This window comes from Silurus meridionalis, chromosome 15 (genome assembly GCF_014805685.1).
Source record: "Silurus meridionalis isolate SWU-2019-XX chromosome 15, ASM1480568v1, whole genome shotgun sequence".
In the NCBI taxonomy this organism is placed as follows: Eukaryota; Metazoa; Chordata; class Actinopteri; order Siluriformes; family Siluridae; genus Silurus; species Silurus meridionalis.
This window is the reverse complement of record NC_060898.1, coordinates 20,379,515-20,400,342: the sequence shown is the minus strand read 5'-3', so window position 1 is coordinate 20,400,342 and position 20,828 is coordinate 20,379,515. Positions and strand designations below refer to the sequence as shown.

The 20,828-nt window shown below is 41.0% G+C and overlaps 1 protein-coding gene across 4 annotated transcripts in view; it reads right to left on the bottom strand.

Moving 5' to 3' along the window:
• Positions 1 to 6,483: 6,483 nt before the first annotated feature.
• Positions 6,484 to 20,828, bottom strand: part of tenm2b (teneurin transmembrane protein 2b) — a 319,514-nt gene continuing 305,169 nt past the window's right edge. For all 4 annotated transcript variants that reach the window (XM_046867732.1, XM_046867731.1, XM_046867734.1 and 1 more), the window contains 11 exons: positions 19,429 to 19,681; positions 19,291 to 19,311; positions 18,580 to 18,812; positions 16,608 to 16,762; positions 14,810 to 15,684; positions 13,263 to 13,438; positions 12,336 to 12,571; positions 10,600 to 10,896; positions 8,832 to 10,452; positions 8,411 to 8,541; positions 6,484 to 8,300 (listed from right to left, as the gene is read on the bottom strand). In XM_046867732.1, coding sequence (XP_046723688.1) covers positions 7,563 to 8,300; positions 8,411 to 8,541; positions 8,832 to 10,452; positions 10,600 to 10,896; positions 12,336 to 12,571; positions 13,263 to 13,438; positions 14,810 to 15,684; positions 16,608 to 16,762; positions 18,580 to 18,812; positions 19,291 to 19,311; positions 19,429 to 19,681 — 4,736 coding nt within the window. In that variant the 3' untranslated portion in view covers positions 6,484 to 7,562. The remainder of the gene's footprint in view (positions 8,301 to 8,410; positions 8,542 to 8,831; positions 10,453 to 10,599; positions 10,897 to 12,335; positions 12,572 to 13,262; positions 13,439 to 14,809; positions 15,685 to 16,607; positions 16,763 to 18,579; positions 18,813 to 19,290; positions 19,312 to 19,428; positions 19,682 to 20,828) is intronic.

Sequence of the window (20,828 nt, the reverse complement as noted above, 5' to 3'; positions counted from 1 at the left end):
GCTTTTAGAGTGTTTTTGTTTCCTGTAATGTTTGAATGTTGAATGAATAATAGTGTAGTTTGCACACTGGAGGTCTGTATAGTTGTCTGACCTCACAATGTTATTAAAGACACAATGTCCAAATGACCCCAAGCGTCTCGTAGTCTCACTGAGGAGTTAAAGCGATAGATACGGTACATTCGTACTGCACTTTAATTGCATCATCTTCTATCATCCAGATAAAATAATTATTGATCGTCCTAGCTGTATAAAATGTTGTTATAGAGGAGATACATTTCTCCGAGGGTAATCGAATAGCACTGAAAGCGAACTGATATTAAGAAAACATTTTTCTTGGTGTTTCCATTTTGCGTCTTCAGTCGTTATGATGTTGCGTATCCGCTTGCATAAGCCACTTTTAAGAAAACACTATTAGGTCCCCAGAGTGATTAAAGGACAGAGTGCTCTCGGGTCGGTCCCCCTCCCCAGCGGTGTAACATTCAGCTCACTAAATAGTTCCTATGTGTAAACTTACCCTCTCCTGCTCTGTGCTATTTAAAGCTGTAGCACAAATCAAACAGGAGCTTCTGGAAACCTGTCTGTGTGCTCACTTTCACATGGGTGCAGGTTTCATGGAAAAGGAAGTTCAATAACGTGAATGCATGCAGCCTGCCGTACTCTTTGTTTATGTTCGGCTGTTTATAGAAGTTAGCCAAACGTCAGTCTTTACCACATCAACAGAAGTGTTTACTGTTAACTCTGCAATTATGGTGGCCATATATAGACCGTATATTTAGTCATGGAGAAGATCCAGGAAAAAGGAAATAAACGCTGTGACGGAATATACGTTCACCAACAACTTGAATAGGAACACCTATACCCAGGGTCGTTTCGAACCTTTTTGGCTAGACAGTATGTAAACATATACTGTAAAAATTAACTACAGCAGAAAAAAACGGTACGTAGTTAAAATGCCAGGGGGTGGGGCAGGGGGTGCTCACTGGCACCCCCGACCCCTAGCTGGTCGCTCCCTTGGAGACCACCTAGTTTGCCTATGCTTAGAAACAGTGCTGCCTCTACCCATGTTTGTGCATGAAATGATAAACATATAATGCATATTGCTATTAGGAGTATCACTCAACGTTTGGATTGAACATCATCAAATGAATATGTGGTATGGCTTTCAGTGCCAATAGAGCTGGTTTGTGTTTCTGGGATTTTCAACACAACAGACTATGAGTTTAAACACAATTTGTGAAAAACAAACATTGTGTTGGTAATGAGAAAAGGCTGTGAAGGGATGGCAGGATGGAACTTAAATAACCGTGTTTTGTTAACATCATTAGCTTGTCTTTTTCCAATCTTCCAAACTCATATGCATATTAAAGGGATCGAAACCTGATAGGGTCTTCTGCTAAAGCAGGCTACGTGCCTTAAGGTTTGATGTGTTGTACAATCTGTCCATGCTTTTTTTTTTTGCTCACTATGGCTGTAAAGAGTGACGATGCATTTTGTAAATAACTGTTAGAGGAAATACATCAGGAATTTTTATCAACCGATTCTAATGTATTTGTGTTTCTGTAAGTTGAGTCATTTTCTATCTGATTAATAGCCAATGCTAATATACTGGATAAACCTAACTACATACAGTACTCAAGTATCTCGAGTACCTTCAGGTAGCAGTTTAGAAGACTCTCCCTGCACGCACACATCCAAGTTAAACAGAAACTGAAAAAAAGGTTTCCATGGGAGCAGGATAATTAAACGCCATTGCCAACAGCAACAAAATCACATCTCCATGTTGACCTTAAAGAGCCGACTCGTTCACAACGACCGAACTGCTCACGTGACAGCACGGTGCTGTCCTGAATCACAGCAGGAATTTCATCAATAAATGTTAATCGCAGTCCTCGCTGGATGTACGTTTCAGTTATGTAGGTCTGGCTGTGAACCGTAAGATCATTTATTAGAAATAATTCTGAAAATCTAAAGGGTTTAACAATGTGTGGTATAAATGAAGAAACCATGAGCTAATATTAGATTATTCAGTTGTTCTTCTATTAATTATTGCCACACCCTGTGTAATGATTGGTTAGTGATTCCTGCACAATTCCTGGACAGTGATTCCTGGACAGGATTAGAAATAAGTTTATTAGAGGGACAGCACATGTTGGACGTTTTGGAGACAAGGTGAGGGAGGCGCTATTGAGATGGTTTGGACATGTGCAGAGGAGGGACATGGGGTATATCAGTAGGAGAATGCTGAGGACGGAGCCACCAGGAAGGAGGAAAAGAGGAAGACCAAAAAGTAGGTTTATGGATGTGGTGAAGGAAGACATGCAGGTAGTTGGTTTGAAAGAGGCAGATGTAGAGAACAGAGTAGTATGGAGACAGAGGATCCGCTGTGGCGCCCCCTAATGGGAGAAGCCGAAAGAAGAAGAAAAAGAAGTTGTGGACAGTAATAAAGTAAATGTAATTTGTTACTGTGCTTGTCATATATCTTATTTTTTTGTTTAACGACATTTTGTGAAATCAGGCTTTTTATTTCGATAAAAACTTCACTGCTCAAGCGCACAGCGAGCCACCAATCAGGGTCGAGCGCATGCTCTGTTTTGAACTTGTTTTGCTTGGTGCTTTGTGTATCTACTGATCACCAACATACAGTTCAGAGTTGGTTCAACAGCAAGCAGAACATTTAGAGAGGAATAAATGATGGAAGAAACTCGCCAGAACACCTGCAGCCTTACATACACAATAAAATAAATAAATAAATAGGTTTTGGGCTCATGATCATTTGAATAGATATCAATCAGTGTGTATGTGATTAATATCATTCTATTAATAGATTTGTGTGCTGAGAGTAACCGATTTTTTCTTATAAACTGAGAAAAGCAAAGAGTCTTGTGACAAAAATTAAAATTACAGGGCATTATAGACCGCCCTGCTGAAAACCACAATTTATGCAGTGATGGTTTTCTTTTAAGAGTGTTGCACTTTTTCTGCGTACCTCTAGTAAACAGCAATTCCATCTGTGTGTTTTTTTACGTGATCCTTTATTTTCGAGAGAATTTTCTCTACATTCTGTAGCCTACAAATTTTCTTGACATACAAATATTCACGGATTACTATTTTAAGTCGAGCGTCACAAAATAGCCACTGCAGGAAAGACACCAAAATAGTATGAGGTCACTCTTAGGAAACATCACGCCTGTGTCACGCCTTTCCTGTTTACAGATCCTGTGGCGGCTTTTAAAACCAAAAATAATGTCATGCTACAATCCCTGTTTCACTGATGAAAGCTTGGAGAATTGACCCGGATGGGATTCCAAACTCATTCATACACTCATTCACACCTAGGGAACTTTTTACATAACCAATTTGCCAACATGCATGTTTTGAGACAGTGGGGAAAAAACTGGGTTACCCTTATGAAACACATGCTTCTGTTGAAACCCCACACCCTGGACCAGGTAAAACGCTTAATACCACTTTATTAATAGTTTCCAAAAGTGCTTTAAATCTTCATCAGTGAATAAATCTACACTGGTACGCTAGATTGCAACTTAAGATAAATCAAACTACAACTCCGTTTAGGTTTTTTTTTTTTTTGAACATAGCAAACTTGAAGATGAAGGTCTTCACCGTCGCTTGAAGATAGCCAGGGACTCTAGGGGAAGTTCATTCCACCACCTCGGTGCCAGAACAGAGAAGAGCCTTGAAGTATACCCTGAGAGAAGGTGGTACCAGTGGAGCAGTGCTGGAGGATCTCAGACAGCGTGTTGCAGTGTGAGGAGAGATGAGGTCTCTGAGGTAATATGGTCCTGGCCCATTTTTGGCCTTGTAGGCGAACATCAGTGTTTTGAATCTGATACGTGCAGCTAATGAAAGCCAGAGGAGGGGGCAGCAGTAGGGTGGTGTGGGAGAACTTGGGCAGGTTGAACACGAGTCGCACAGCTGCGTTTTTTATAATTTGCAGTGGACGAATAGCGTTCAGAGGAAGACCTGCCAGCAGAGAGCTGCGGTAGTCCAGTCTCAAAATAACAAGAGACTGAACAAGCACCTGGGCAGCCTGTGTGGACAGAAATGGTCGAAAATTTCGAGTGTTGTAGAGAAGAAATCTAAAAGAACATGTGAGGAGAAGGACAGTTGATTGTCTATAGTTACCTCAAGGTTCTACGATGGTGCTAAATTTTGTAGTAATATTACAGATATTGTCATAAATAACCAACAGCTGTAAGAATGAGTGGAACAATTCATTGATATAAAGGAGCCTACACAAAAAGAACTCATGTTAATCCTGATAAGTAGCATGTGTAGGATAAGTGACCATCTCATGTGGTAACCTGACCATCATATGCATATCATCATATACATCATATGTTCACCGGCACATTACAGTGACAAAGCTGGAAGCACACAATTTTTCGAACGTCTTCGTACGCTTTAATATTAACAGTTAGAAAGTAACGAATTACATTTACTCGTGTTACTGTAATTGAGTAGTTTTTTGTGTACTTGTGTATTTTTTTTTTATCTGTTTTTATTTTTACTTAATTATGTTTTGTTTGAAATACTGCACTTAACTACATTTGAAATTATATTTGTTACTGAGTAAAGATAAATAAATAAATAAATAAAAATAATGCAAGGGCAAAAAATTGGGCCCTGGAAACTATTACACTGATGGATTAACGGGCAGGAGAACAAATGCGCTAAACTCACAAGAAAGAGAGCTGAAGACGGACAAGACAGACACCAGTGATGTAGACCCAGCTGAAAGCAAAATGCCGTCAAATCGGAAGTCGAATCTGCATCATAACATTTTCTTTTGCATGTGAAAGTACATAACTCACATTAGACTCAAGTCATGGACTGTAGTCATGAGCTTAAATGAGCTTAATTGGTAAAGGTGCTCCTTCAATTATAAACTAGTTTGAGATTTATATCCCTTTATCCTTTATGAACTACACTAGAATCCCCCACCTCATCCCCCGCTGTTAAAAAGTAACTCGGTAAATTTTACCCTGAGAAAATTGTAAATAAGCTACTTTTTACTTTTACTTGTGTAGATTTTTAGACTGGTAACTTTAATTGTACTCAATTGAAACTTCATTAAAGTAACATTACTTTTACTTGAGTAGAATATTTTATTACTCTTTCCACCTCTGAATATAAAGATCCAGAATGACAATGCTCCTGTGCACAAAGCAAGCTCTATGAACACACATTTCCAAGGAGGAAGATAAAGAAGTCAAAATGCCTGCACAGAGCAATATCCTTGATCTCACGCACTTCAGTCATACTTTGGTAATACAGTAATCCTCCGCTTTACCGCGGTTCGAATCTGGCGCCCACGGTTTATCGCGGAATTGCATTTGCCACATAACTAATTTGTTTGGCTGATTTTCCCGGTCTCTTGTGGATAGCACCAAAAAACTTTTAGGGAATTGTTTTTAAGGGGTTTTATGTTGAAATAATGAAATTTATTAATAAAAGTATAATTATTAATTATAAAATAAAGTAAAATGTTAATACAGTACAGTACTGTAAACATAAAATAGCGTTTTTGGGTTGGTGTCCGTTTATCGAGTTTTTTTTGGTTTTGGAACGTAACCACCACAAGAAACAGGGGGATTACTGTATATTGAACTTTGATTGTGTCCCCCACCTTGTGAATGAATTTGACATTGGACTTGGAAGGTCATAAGTTCATATTCCAGCACTGCCAATGCTGGATCCTTGAGCAAGGCTCTTAACCCTTAACTGCTCAGTTGTAAGTCACTCTGAATAAGGGTCTCTGCCAAATGGGAAGGAATATTCATAAGAAGCACATATTGGGTGATAGCCAGGTGTATGAATACTTTTGACCATAGTGTAGATTTGATACCGTAAATAGTTATATTTACGGTATCAAATCTACACTATGCCCACGGCACAGACAGAAAACAATAGAGTTAGAGAGAAGCTGCTTAAATATCATTTAACCCTGTGTGAAAAAAGCTAATCTGGCAACACTGATGATTACAATGTGTTTGGATGTTGTCTGGGACACACATTGCAATGCACCCAGGACAACCACCTAATGTGTTCTAAATGGCCTGATCACAAACCAAACTGACCCTGTGCAAATCTGTATTTAGTGCTGTTCACTTGTGACAGATTAGTTATGGGAAAAAAAAGATTAGAATGTAATAATATTATAAAATGTGGTGAGGAAAGATATGCAGGTGGTTGTTTTGATAGAGGCAGATGTAGAGGACAGAGTGATATGGAAACGGATGATCTTCTGTGGTGACCCCTAATGGGAGCAGCAGATAGAAAAGAAGAAGCATTTATAAAGTATAAATTCTCATTTTCAATAAAAGAAAATGCAATTACAGTATAACACACAGCTACACATACACATTCTGGACTGTGCATAATTGCTTCTTTAATTGGATGTAATTTAATAACACAAACTTACAAAACATTTATTAGGCTCGGATTTTAAGGAAAAAAACACAATTCGAGTATAAAAATGGAATGGTTTATTTTCGAATTCCCAAACACACACTGTCCGAGTGTGTTTTTACACTAGCCGTGCATCTTGACATCCACTGTGTTGTTTCACAGGCAGAGAGAAGAGATTCTGGTACAGCAACAATAACAGAAAAAGGAAAAAAAAAATCCTATGTCACATGAACTGTTTATGACATTAGATTTTTTGCTGAAGTCACATCCTTAAATAAATGTACACACTGGCTTTTCATCCAGTCCCTCTACTTACTGACAGTTTTACATATATGTATAAGATTAATATGTATTTCACAGTTTCAAAGACATAATTTAAAGTAGAAACAAAAGACACAATATATTACCTTTCTATAACTTCTTTGCTCGACTGCAAATTAAAATAAAGGAAAGATCTTAATGGAGTTTTACATATTATACAAAGGGTCAATAAAAAGATCAATCTTTACGGCGGTTCGTGCTCAGTAGCGAGAATCTCCTCGTGATTGTCTTATAGTGCAAATGTAAAAGGACAGAGCTCTCGAAAGCCACACTTGATATGTACTCCATTGAAGTGTCTTTCACCACCACAACTCTCTTCTAGTACAAGTCTAATCCTGTGGGCAAGTTGTGGGGGATAATAGACTGAAATGAAACACACCAAAGTTTTTGAAGAGATCTTTTAAACAAGTCCTGTGGGGTTTAGCATTGACAGATTTAATACATATACTGGCAAGTGATGGCTTAAGTGACAATCATATTTTTTTGAGGCCTGAGACAGTGACCAACTTTCAGCATGTTTGTTATCTGCTTCGTATGTGTTTGAAAGGTGCCTTGATATTGATGTCAGGCTTGCCATCACTAAGCCCAAAAATGGTCTAAAAGCCTCTGACATCTCTTAAAAAGTCTACCACTGTCTTAGAAAAGAAGTTTGTGTAGTTACAAGTCTTTATATAATCCAGTTATTTTGGCTGCCTGCTGTAGCTGCTTCAAGGTGTATGAAGCCTTTGTGGAAACTGCTGGCAGCTCTTTCTGGATTTGTTTCCTCTGTCCGTGGGAGATGAGGAAATGATGGCTGCAGCAGCCTGGCTCTGTTACCTCTTTCCCATCTCGTTCTGTTTGAGGAACTGGATGTTAGCTCTGCTGTCTGCCAGTTCAGGATACTGTTCCACGGGGAGTATGTAGTAGCCCTCGTAGCTTGGGACTTTCCCCACTGCCAGGAGCTGCTGCTTCTCACTCTCGCTCCATGCTCGGCTCACATCTCTGCCCTCCTGAAGCTGCTGCTGCTCCATAGCCCACGCTCGAGACACTGCCCTCTGCTGAGCTTGCTCCAGCACACGAGCTCGCTCCTTTTCCAGGAGCTCGGTGCCAAGCCCGTAGCGCACGCTAAACACTAACGCTGCCGTGTGAATCTCCACGGTGACTCCGCGCCGTGATCGGCCACTTACTGTCACGTTGACGTCACTCTCCAGTGTCCTATGCCCGCCACTGATCCCTAGGGCCAAAAGGTCGCCGTCAGGTAGGCCAAGCTTTACAAAGAAGTGCCAGTCACGCCTGTCTATTGTGTAGTGCATGCCTTCGAGGTAGATGGCACCAGTGAGCACCTGTGCAATCTTGCGACTGCCCTCACTGGCTGCACTTGTCACAGATGCCAAAACGTGGCCCTCCCTGATAGCCAGCATCATGCCTTTTCCCACAACAGGTGTGCTGGTGCCAAACCAGTAACCAGGCTTGTCTCGTTTAACACGCCAGTGCTTGCTGAGCTGCCTTCCCTCCAAAGCCATGAAGGCCTTGTTGTGTCTCTCCACGGAATGCTGTACTCCTGTGAACAGCTGTGAAACGTCAAAAAGGGCACACGTTACAAAGAAAACAGGCTTCATTTATTTCTGCAAAATCAACTGGAGCACATGATGTTTACACAGGACTGCTAGAGTACACATACCTGGGTATTGTCACAGTCCTGACTAGCAAGCAATTCATACGGAGGGTCAACAAAATATAATGGATGCCTAGGAAACCCAGGTATGATGTTGCTGAGCTGAAAACCAAACATGACCAGCCAGCTCTTCACATCTAGAGAAAAAACACAAAAAGAAATAACCTTATTTTAGAGGTTTTGTGGCAACCTAATTATCGGATGTCTATAGAATATGATATACGAGACCATCCACAATCACAATCACAATATTTAGGTTTGTTACCAAAGAAACAGCTAATACTATACTAATCATGGAAGGTACAATGAAGTGTTAAAATATATAAAAGCGTTGATGGTGCCTGCACTGATCTAACAGGATCATTTGATTAAATTTGATAAATTAATAATTATTTCACAACTGCTCTAGTTTGTGTGAAATGTTTACCTGTTACATAGTTTTTAACATCAATCATGTCGCTGAGGGGATTATTATTTTTGAACATGTACAGGTTGAACGGTGCTGGCTCTTTGCTTATCCTTGCCCAGAGTGTGTGATCAGGTGAGGTCCAACGGCCTGCTAGTACGTCATAGTCTCTTTGGGTAAAGTGTACCAATTTGGTTAGAGGGTCATACAGCCCTCCATGAAAGCCGAGAGAAAGCTGGAAATCTGTGTTGGAGTCATGGTAGATCTCGCCATATGCAGTGTACAACAACTGCTTTACCATTTGGCCATTACTACTAAAGACGGCCAGTGGAGTGCCTGTGTTGTCTGAAGCAATGTAGTACTCCTCGCCACCATTCACCTCCATGGCGAACAGGTGGCCCTGGAGGTCGTAGTAAAAGGAAGTGATCTCAGACCTGGAATGGTTATAGATATGGCTCACCCGGCTTGGGTGATTGAGGTCCGCGTAGAAGTACTGCTGGTGCTCGCCACTAGACGTCCGACGTGACACCCGGCGCCCGAGGCCATCGTATCGATACTGAACACTCCAACCTTCCGCTGTACGACTGTAAGCCCGCTCTAGCAAGCCTTTAGAGTTGTACTCAAAATAGTCCGAACCCCTCTGGCTGAGGAAACCGTCTTCATCCAGCTTGTACTGCATGTCCCCGAGGCGTGTGATGCGGTCACGCAGGTCATAGCGTAGTGGTAGCAGTCGGGCGCTATTTCCAGGGTTCAGCAAGTGCAAGTTGCCATTCAGGTCGTAGCTATAGCGCCACATGGACCAATCATTGACCTTGACGCCAACAAGCTGGCCATCGCCGTCATACTCGTAACGGTACTGTGTAGTGTTGGCATAGGGCCCGATTTTAAGCTCACGCTTGATGACACGACCCATGCTGTCATACTGCACCGTCATCCAGTACATTAGAGAGCGGAAGATTTCGTACTGCACCTCTTTAATGCGCCCATGTGCATCGAAGTGTTTGCTGAGTGTCATTACAGCTGTAGTGATGATTTGGTTGATATCGTAGTAGATTATGCCAAATTTGCCAAAGTGCTCCACCTTGCCAGAGATCTCATCGTAGCGGTAAAGATCCACAGGTAGGGGAGTCTCTCCGATCACTGGCTTTATGCTGGCTACCCGGAAGCTGTTGTCGTGGTAGGTGTAATCGAAGCGGGCATTGACCATCCCCTCTTCTGAGAAGCGGTACATCTGCTTGTCCACAAGGGGGCCGAGCTTGCGATAGCGAATGGTACAGGAGAAACCGCCGCTTTGCAAATTGACCATCTTGAGGACCCCAGCTGTTTCGTCAAAGCCAAAGGTAACCGTGGTTGAGTCGTATATTACTTCGGAAAGCTTGGCCAACTTTCCATACTTATAGAGCACACGACGACCTGTTCCTAGGTAGAAAGTGGCCCGGGGACGGCCGTCCTCGCTGAAGTCATGGATAATGGTGGCGTTGCTTTCCGGAGGGTTGTAGGTGTTGCGGATGTAGCCCACAGAGACATGGGTGGACATTGTGTGTCTGGCCATGCTGGGCATGGTGACTGCTGTAAGTCGACCAGAGCTATCGAAGTCAAACACGTACTGCTTCTGACTCTGCTGCAGCAGCAGCACCATGGACTGTGAATAGAAAAAGAGAAAAAAAGGCATTTTAATTAATGTAAGAGGCCACTATGCTCGACCATATCACTTCACCTTATCTAAAAAGAGATCTACTTTTTTAACTCTCCATTAGTTTTCTGGTATTCAGCTACAATCATAAATCACCTTATCAAGATAGCTGAAGCTCCACACTTTCCCATCCACAAAGGTGCGGGATAGGATGCGGCCAAAGGTGTCGAACTCGCTCTTCTCGCTCATGCTCCCCCTCTGCAAGCCCATTAGACGGCCCGTGGGTGAGTAGGACACGTTAACCAGCGCGAGACTGCTGCTGGGGAGCCAGGTGGCAGGTCGGCCCTGAGCGTCGTATATGATGCGCAGTGTGAACTTGCGGTGATCGTCGTACACCTTCTCGGTTCTTGTGTTACGGTCGTAATCGATGGAAAGCAAATTCCTGCCATGAGCCTGGAGATTTTTTTTTAACAATTAAGTGTGATTATTATCAGGTACATACATTTTTTTTATATAATACTGATACCAGAGCACTGATTGGCTTATATCCTAAAACAATGGAGTCATTTTCACCAAGGTTAGTGATAATCAGTGGTGGACAGTAACGAAGTAAATAGAATCAAATTTACTGAAGTTTTTCCATTTGAGAAGACTTTCAGTCTCCTCAAACTATCATAATTTTTTTACAACATTTCACAGAATCAGTCGTTCCTTTTTAGCGGATAAAAACGTAACTGGTCAAACATGCAGCAATCCACCAATCAGGGTCGAGTGCACGCTCTGTTTTAAACTTGTTTTGATTGCCTCTTGGTGGTATCTACTTGATTAAGCGAAAGTCTGGTGACAAAAAATGATAATAGGAACATTATAGCCGTAATAAATCATAGTACCGTAATTTCCGGAATATTAAGCGCACCCAAATATAAGCCAGGAAAGACATGTTACATGGTGTAACGGGTAAAATTTGTTGCGCTTCCTTTAAGAGCATAGCGGTATTTTGGGAATAGCATGCCACCGCATATTTCCGGTATTACTGCATGTGTGCAAGACTGAGGAATATGTCATTATTTTCTGATGCTCATTTCTAAGTTTCTTTGACTAACCCGTAACGCTGTTGCCAAGAAAAATTTAAAAGCACGAGTTTTGGAAACCTGTCTGTGCTCATATGATTTCTGTTGCAACTGGAGTTAGTGAGCTCTCCCTTCACCCAGACTCAACGCTTTACAACAACTTGTATCTAAACAGTAGCCTACCAAGAAAGTCATTGTTCACTGTCTTCCTCCTTCCTATCACAACTATTTCTCTCGGGAGTTTATCTTTTGGCATCGTCGTGCGTTTAAAAATCACCCGTTGGAAGCTTTTTCTCCCGATGCCGTGCAGCTCAGAACACAGGTGAGGTGCGTTTTTTCGTTTCCGTTCGGAAATTTCATTGGTCTATTGTTATGTCGCTCAGTTTTTTGGCTTGAAGTTTGTGAAACCGGAAAAAACCCAGGAAAAATTCATAAATTAGCCGCTTCGTTGTTTAAGCCGCGGGGTTCAAAACGTGGGAAAAAAGTAGCGTGTTATAGTCTGGAAAATACGGTACTTTGAATTCTTAAGTACATTTGAAGGCAAAAACTTTTGCACTTTTACTCAAGTGAATTTTAAAGGGAGCGTGTTTACTTTCACTGGAGTCATATTTTACGTGAGAGTGTATCTCTACATTTATTCAAGATGTGTACTTCATCCACCACTGGTAATAACAAAACCTCGAAAACCTGATAACAAAATCGGTGCATCCATAATTATATTACATAAATATCCACACAACATTACATCATTCCTAATATTCACATTCAAGGCATACAGCAAATTTGATTTATGACTATATTTTTCGAAAAGTCAGTGCTTACGCGCAGCTTTCTTCCAAACACAGTGATTTTGCCTTTGGTCAGCTCTTTTCTCATCCTCCACTCAATAGAGTTGAGGCCACTGTCCGTCGGGAGAGAAATGTTGCGCCTTCCAATGGTCGGCGTGACTGAGCCTGCCAGAATGTGGGGTTCAGTGTGAAAGCTGAGTCCCATGCCGTTGGCATAGGAAACCCTCAGGGTGCCGTTGTAGTACAACTGATAACTGTTTCGAACTTGATCTGTGAGAAGGCAATAGGGAAATATTAAAGAATTTTAGTAAAAGAATTCACGTTGCATTTTATTTGTTATAAGGCCTCAAGATTCATCTGATTCTACACATTACTGGGAAATGTATCATTCTGGCCAGGTTATGTGTGCTGGGGGCTGATGTTATTGCTGGGAATAAAGTGCTTTGGTTTGGGCTGAAAGCAGTGCAAATGCCTTCGGTTCCATTTACACGCTGTAATTGCATCAGCAGGCACTCTCTACAGACATGCACACTCAAAATGCAATCATTTTCGCATTGAAAAATCACCAGAAACTTCTAAGTACACTTCAGAACACAGTTAACAAGCACTTGTATCCAAAGACAGCTCGCAAAAGCCTTCAAACTCGTTTATCCTGAGCCTAGAGTAAACAACAAATGCAAATGTTGGCTTTAATATAAAGGAATGCACAGATAGTGGATATATTACTGTAAACCGTATTGTTCAAACGTGAAATAGGGGAACATCTGAGCTTAAACTTGGCTTGAAGAAACAAAGCATTTTCCCAGCACAGCAAAAATATACACACTTGAGTGATTTTATTGTTGTTCGTCAAGATGATATATCCTGCTACACCTGTTGCGTTAGTAACCTGCCATAACATAAAGTCTATGTGAGTTCTTGTGTGTTATGAAGTCGTGCACTACACACGTATACTACACACCTTGAAGCACCGTATAAGATGCCTCCACTGAGGACAGGTTGGTGATAATAGTCACATCATCATCCCTGTTCGAGCTCTCCATATCGATAGTGATGGACTGTTCCATCTCACAGTGCAGACTGGTCACCATACCAGTGGGGTAGGAGACATTTGTTAAACGACCCTCGCTGTCATAGCTGAGAACAGAAAAAAAATATTATTAGTATTATACGTGTTATCCAGAGATGATCACAGATAACTTTTATTTAAATTAACAATTAGTTTCAGCAGGCTTGATGTTAAATCTAATTTCAATAAAACTACTTAGAGTGCAGTACCTAAATCCCGACACGAGGTGACACTGAAATGCCGTTTAATAATTGCTTAGATGGCGTCAAATGTAAATAAACCATTTACAATGAATTCATTCTGTTGCTTCTGTGGCCATAATAATTAAAATAAAATATATAACATTTATCAAAGCAACACAATTTAGATCATTTGTGTAATGGTGCTTGAAATAACAAATAACCTACTTATAAATATCACTGTCCTTCAGTCTGTCTGTTTATAGCATTTATAGTGAATGTGTAGAATTCCATGTTTTCTCTTTCACGACCAGGACATAACAGTTGCATGTATTTTGTTTAGTTTTTTGGTTTTTGTTGTAATCAGTCTCGTACTTGATGTTTATCATATTTACATTGATTTGAATATTCAAGTAGCTAATTTCCAGTTAATGAAGTAATGTATTTTTTTGAGTTTCAGATGGAGCTGTACTGTACTACAATACATTACCTGCATTACATTATCACATATGCATCAGGCATAACATTATAACCACCTGCCTAATATTGTGTTTTTTTGCTGCCAAAACAATCGTGGCCCATCGAGCATTAACAGCATTAACATCTTTAGCAATTTGATCTACAGGTGCTCGTCTGTTGGATCGGACCACCCGGACCAGCCTTCACTCGCCACGTGCATCAATGCCCCGCCCATGACCCTGTCGCCGGGTTACCATTGTTCCTTCCTTGGACCACTTATGATAGATACTGACTGCTGCATACTGAATAGATACTGTATTGTGATGGCTAGACGACTGGGTCAGAGCATCTCCAAAACTGCAGCTTTTGTGGAGAAGAACTGCAGTTTTGGAGATGCTCTGACCCAATCGTCTAGCCATCACAATTCAGATGTTGTCAAACTCACTCGAATCCTTCTGCTTTCCCATTTTTCCTGCTTCTAGCACATCAACTGATAAATCCCACCCACTAACAGGTGCCATGATGAGATAATCAGTTGTATTTATATATAGTGGTCCATATAATGTAAATTCATGTAAATCATATATATTTCCTCTCTAATGTGAATTGCTTTAGTATACTTTTTACTCTCTGTGTTGCTATAATATGTAATTCTACCTACCAACCCACCCTCGCTTTTTACCTACCCATACACGTGGCATAGTAACACAGCTTATGGGTGTTCCATCTGGTAGTATGTAATGATAGACTTGTTAATAGTTGAACGTATTTAAATACTTATTCTTGCTAATTGTTACTCACTCATAGAAGTTGGTCCATCCAGACTCGTCAGCTTTTGACGAGAGCAGCTCAGTGTTGGTGGTGTAAGTAAGCAGAGCAACTTCCTGGTTGAGGGTAGAAACAGAGCGCAGGTTTCCTGAGGCATCCATTCCCAAAGTCACCACCTGATTCTCAGGCAGAAGTACGAGCCGTACCACGCCACCTGCCTCTCTTCTGATCTTTAGAGTGTTGTTGGAGCTATCAGTGATCGAGACAAGTTCTCCTTCTACTCCATAGCTGAAGTTATAGAGCGCAAGGCCTGTGATGAGACTGAGGGTTTGCTTGTGCAGACCGTCCTCGGTAAACACGTACAGCTCCTGCTCCAATGCTGATCCCAGCTCGTACTGACCTGCGGCATTCAGGCCCGGCCGGTTGACACACACCGATCGCACACGGATGTTGTTTAGGTCAGCAATGTAGAGTGTGCCGTCGGGGGACACTGCCAGTGAGGCGGGAGTGTTGAGGTTGGCCTCGGCCGCGTAACTATCGTCCCCGGAATAGCAGTTGCAGTTAACGTCATTCTTACAGTCACACTCGGATGTAGCACCAGCCAGCAGTGAGATTTCGCCGTCAGCGCTGACCTGACGCACTCGGTTGATCTTCTTCTCGTCACTCTCAGCAATGTAGAGCACGCCCGAATGGGACACGGCAATGGCCGTGGCACTCTCCAAGGTTGAGTGGATGGCCAGCCTGCTGAGGGAGTAGTCGATCCCGGGAACCTGGCAATGCATTGGCCGGCCTGCCACAATGCTCACCTGCTGGTTTTCAGTGATTCTCAGGACAACATTGTTCTCTAGTACATACAACGAGTTGTCCATGGGGTTAATGGCCAGGTCAGTGGGCCATTCCAGACGCACCTGCACAATCAAACACAGGAGATTTTCTATCAGTTTGGAGGGTCAATTTAAGAGCTAGTTACAGACTCGTGGCCTGGTTTTCTCTTTTCTTGAGCAAGAGTGGTTGCCAGTGTTGCCAATGCCAGCATCCAGGCCATTAGTAATGTACCTTTTATGTGTCACACGATAAAAGATGGAGAAAGGACTACTCAGACAGACATGCAAAAGATGACGATGATGATGCAGACAGTGAGGGGGCAGAAATATATGAGACAGAAAGCTTGAGACAGAGAGAAAGAGGGAAAGTGAATGAGAGAGAGAAAGAAAACTGAGGCTATATTCCACAGCATAAAAACCACAGAATGTTTTGGATTGGGCACCGATTCAATATCGATGTTCCACTTTTATGTTGTTTGGCACAGAGGTAGTGCTAGATACACTGTTAATTGCTGATTGGCTGTGTGTAAAAACGAATCGCCAATTATAACGTTGCGGAATAGTAACAAAACAAATCCGCTCTGATATTTAATTTCCGTACCGGGAAAGAAATAAGGTTTGTAAGACACAAAAGACACAAATTTATTTGTTTCCATACATAATTCTTGTGCACTGATTAAATCAGGAGCATAGTATAACATTTTGATATCGTTATAATGCTGATTTTATCTTATGGCCATATCACTGGAAAATCAAGGTATCAAGCTTTGGTAGCAGCTTGTATAAGCTCTATAGTAGATAGCATTCAAAGCATTTCCCCTCTGTAAACTGTAATGATGTTGCCTTCGCTTTAACTGTTATCATCAGTCATTTGTCATGTTGGTGAGAAATAATCCACAGGTCTGGTTATATTTAGTTTGTGATAGATCTGGTTTCGGAAAATCCAGTGTTAAATAGCTAACAAGTAAGACGATAGAGTGAAAAAGCAGAGAGGAGAATATACTGACCTGGCTGACATCCATGCTGGTGTCACAGCTGAGAGGTCTGACTGCGGTCAAATCGTTGGTTTTGATCAGAGTAGAGATGATGCCATTCTGATCCACCTTACGGATCATGGTGGCATCCACAAAGTACATGATCCCGTTCTTATCCACAGCAATGCCTGTAAATGAGCATGACAAATAATAATAAAAATAATAATAAAAGATTTGCTATTTGCTGATATGGCTTTCACAGCATTCACCGTTAACAGGTTTGCAAACAAATTCATGTTCTATTTACTAAAAAGGAAGGTTCAGCCAAACATTGCTGACAGTCTTCTTAAGTTAAACACCTGATCTGACAGGTCTGTGGAAATACAGATTAGCATTCTCAGCCTGTCTCATGATGTCTAAACATGCTGATGAGCTGTCCTCCAAAGACTAGCAAGACTGATTTGAAGCATATCTGATCCCCTTTGCAGAGCAAAATCTGCACACTGATTATATACAGCACTAAAACACAATTTTAAAGGGAGAAGTGTGTCGAAAGACAGAGATAAAGCGAAGAGCTAGATATTTGGAGACTGTAATTAGCCTGACAAAAACACATGAAAATGTTTATACCTAATAGAAATGCGAATGTATGCAAAAACAAATCGGAAACTAAAACATGATGTAATATCGAATTTAGGGTTTTTCGAAAATGTTTAACATTTGAATGTCTGGTTACTTCTAAAAGTAAAAAAATGTAAAAATTGCATTTCAATTTATCATTGCAGTGGCAATCGAAAATAACCGTAAGAGCTCTGTTATATAAAAAATGTGAATTACAATGCCTTCATTCGTTTTTTTTTTTTTTTCTCAATTCTTCATTTCCTAAATATTGAGAGCATAAAGAGGGAGAAAATGGCTTTTTATTATTTCTGAGCACACGCCAAAAAACCCCCGAAAAGGATTTACTTAATTTTCTCCATTGTAAAAGCAGAAAAAAAAGTGCATTCATTAAAATCTCAAAATACCAAATATGTCCGGTGCAATATTTCTACATTTCTAATATTTCTATTTTAATGAACTAACTTGGAAGATAAGTTTTCTTTCGAGGTCTTTTCTTAGGAAGTAAGGTCCACTCCGGAGCCATTTACACAAATGATAAATAATATAACGCAAACAAGAGCAACATGCTCAGAGATCCCAGACAATCTAGTAGAACATGGTGCAGAGTGGAGCGAGGTGAGAAGGGTGAAGAGTGGAGTCGTTCTTCGATGAGTGTCAGAACATTCTGTGCGCTGCATAACAATGTACTGTAAGAAGACGCGTGTCAGACTCCTACTAACTGTCACTCTTATGCTGCTTTTGAAAAGCATGTGGTGATCCATAGGAACTTCTCAGAGCGAAGCCAGAGTTCTGGATGAAGCCGTTGATGGATTATGTTCTGATGGTTCTGGATCAGTTCTTTTGCAACAATGTTGTTGTACCACAAACCACCCAGGTACCTCAAAGTCACAAATTATATTACATTTAATAAAATGGCAGGAAACTATAAGGCGCAGATTAAATATTTAGCATTTTGGACCAAAAAATAAGTTGTGTGCGTTTTCAAAACAAAAAAGCGAATAAATAATCAATAAACATTCACAGACCGACAGAAAATCTCACTTTTGAAAAAAAAAATATCATATATAAAAGTAAATTGTGGTCAAAATTTTGTCTTTTCCCCCAGAATTCAGCAACAATCTATTGTGTTCTTACAGCCCACCTAACAAATGCTATTCAAATGGTATTTATTTCATAGAATTATATTACAAGAACTTTGTCATGGGAAATTCAATCAAGATAAAAAAAGTCTACTAAAAAGTAAGACTTTTCTATTTCCCCTGAGCGAATCAGTGAATGGAAAGAACAATTCCTAATTAAAAAAAAACTTCTGATATCTACACATTTTCCTTTCTGTCCTCATTTGCAAAGATTTGAAGTGAGTTGAACAGAGAGTAGCGCTCACCTCTGGGGCTCATCAACGTGGCCTCTACGGCTTTGCCCCCATCTCCACATCGTGCGTCGTCAAAGGGAACACATTGCTCGCCCGTGCCCGCCACCACCTGAGCGTTATCCAGGAGTGGGCGGACACCGCTCAGCGAGCGCACGCGGTAGATCTGTCTGGAGTTCGTGTCTGACAGGAACAGAGCTCCGGAGACTGGATCCACTGCCAGGTAGTACTTATGGCTCGGGCTGTTGCTATGGAAATACGAGAAACGGAAGGAATTCGTCTTAATAGTCTTGGGCCAAGAGCATCGTCACCTTGGTGAGCATGATAAAATGTTAAAAGCTCATCTGAGCAGAGTAATGAGACTTCTAAAATAAGCTATAAAAAAGGCATCACTTTGATACGAGTGCAAAATGGAGAGAAAGTGCAAGAAGAACAGGGGGATTAATAGAGTGAAAAAGGATGTGAAATTCCTTGCCGTTTGAAACTTTTCAGTATTAAAAGGTACACGGTTTGTGATGAAAATGTTTCATTCGACCTACAATATGGAAATAATTACAGAAACACCCTCAGTATTGTAACGTACAAGGTTGCTATGAAAAGCATTTACTTCATTCCAAAGCTTTTGTATACGCTTTATCTGGATCATAAAAGGGCCAGTGTTTTAATTATAACCTCTGCTTCTCTCTAATCGGTACTGTATGCGAGGCCATACACTATGTCACTTACCTGTGTCTCAGATCTTTATTTCTTCAATGTTGTATCACAAACACAAAAAGGAGCAAAAAAAGAGACTCATTAAAAGTTAGAAATGAAACAGTTCATATATTTCTTTTTGAAAAACACTATAATGTATGTATGTCTTACCGCAGCTCCAGAATGGCCGTGGTGTTGAGGGAAGGGTACACCCTTCTGACAAAATTTAGGTCTCCCACGTACAGGTTGCCTTCTCCGTCGCATGCCATGGCCACGGGCGCTAGCAGCTTGTTGCCCTCGGCCAGGCCGCTGCAACTGGGGCAGGAGATGCTACGCCGTCGCCCATTTCCCATAATGCTGCTGATGACTGGGGGTTGCTGCTCAGATATGAACACGTTCTCCCCGGAACCCTTATGAAGAATACCTGAGAGACCCGGATGAAGAAAACAGCATGCGTTCATTAGCATTTAAAATGAGCATGGGATCCTTTTTTTTTACTTTTTAATACACAAACAGCATTTGGAAATTCTGTGTTGCATAAAAATGCATTTCAGCAAATATATTTAAACCGATTCACCGGTCTTCGTCGTTCCATATATTTTTTCACGATACAAGAAACAACCTGATCGCAGCTAATGATCAGAAATATCTTCGCTATTAAGTAAGCAATAAAACATAACCAGAGCGGTGTGACGACGCGGTTACCACCTCGAAGGTTTCCAATAAAAGCAGGCCACGTAGTGTTTCAGTTTGCCAAGGATTAGATTTTTTTTTACATGCAATATCTTTTATTGATCCATCGTTACATTTAATAGCATAGAACATTCCTAGGAACTACATTATATATGTTATAGCAAGTATAAACCTTGCACTGGGCTTTCTTTTCTCCTTTTCTTGTTCAAACAATAAAATAAAACACAGTTTGTCATGTTACTATGAAACTTACAATTCCATTTACGGCATTTGGCAGATGCTCTTTATCCAGAGCGACTTACAACTGAGCAGTTAGGGGTTAAGAACCGTGCACAAGGTCCCAGCAGTAGCTGCTTGGTGGTGGTGCTGTGATTTGAACTTGTGACCTTCCTCTTCCAGATTCCGAAGCCTTAACCACTAAAATACCGCATTCTTTTTACAAAGCTCGTAATAAATGTAATATTAGAGCTTTACCCCTGACATGGGCGACTCCTTGGATAAAATCCATTAATAAAAAACGTATCGATGATTATACACTCTTTTTTTAATTATGTTTTATTGTTCGAGCGTCCGCAACACAAGTCCCTGTGCAATTGTTACTTTTAGACCAAGCACATTACTAGAAACCTCACAGCTGTAACGACTGTCAGAGCTGATGTTACGGAACACGAATAAACACCTAGAGAACGCAACAGGGCACGTGGGTTTGCGGTGCATCTTTAGATTTTCCAGTTGTGTAATAAAACTTTGCGCTCGATAATCTGCAGGTGTGCAGAATTCGGGCCTGTTAGATCAACAAACTCGCATCTTACATTATACATTTATGGCATTTTGGCCGAGCGACTTACACTCGAGCAGTTGAGGGTTAGGGGCCTTGC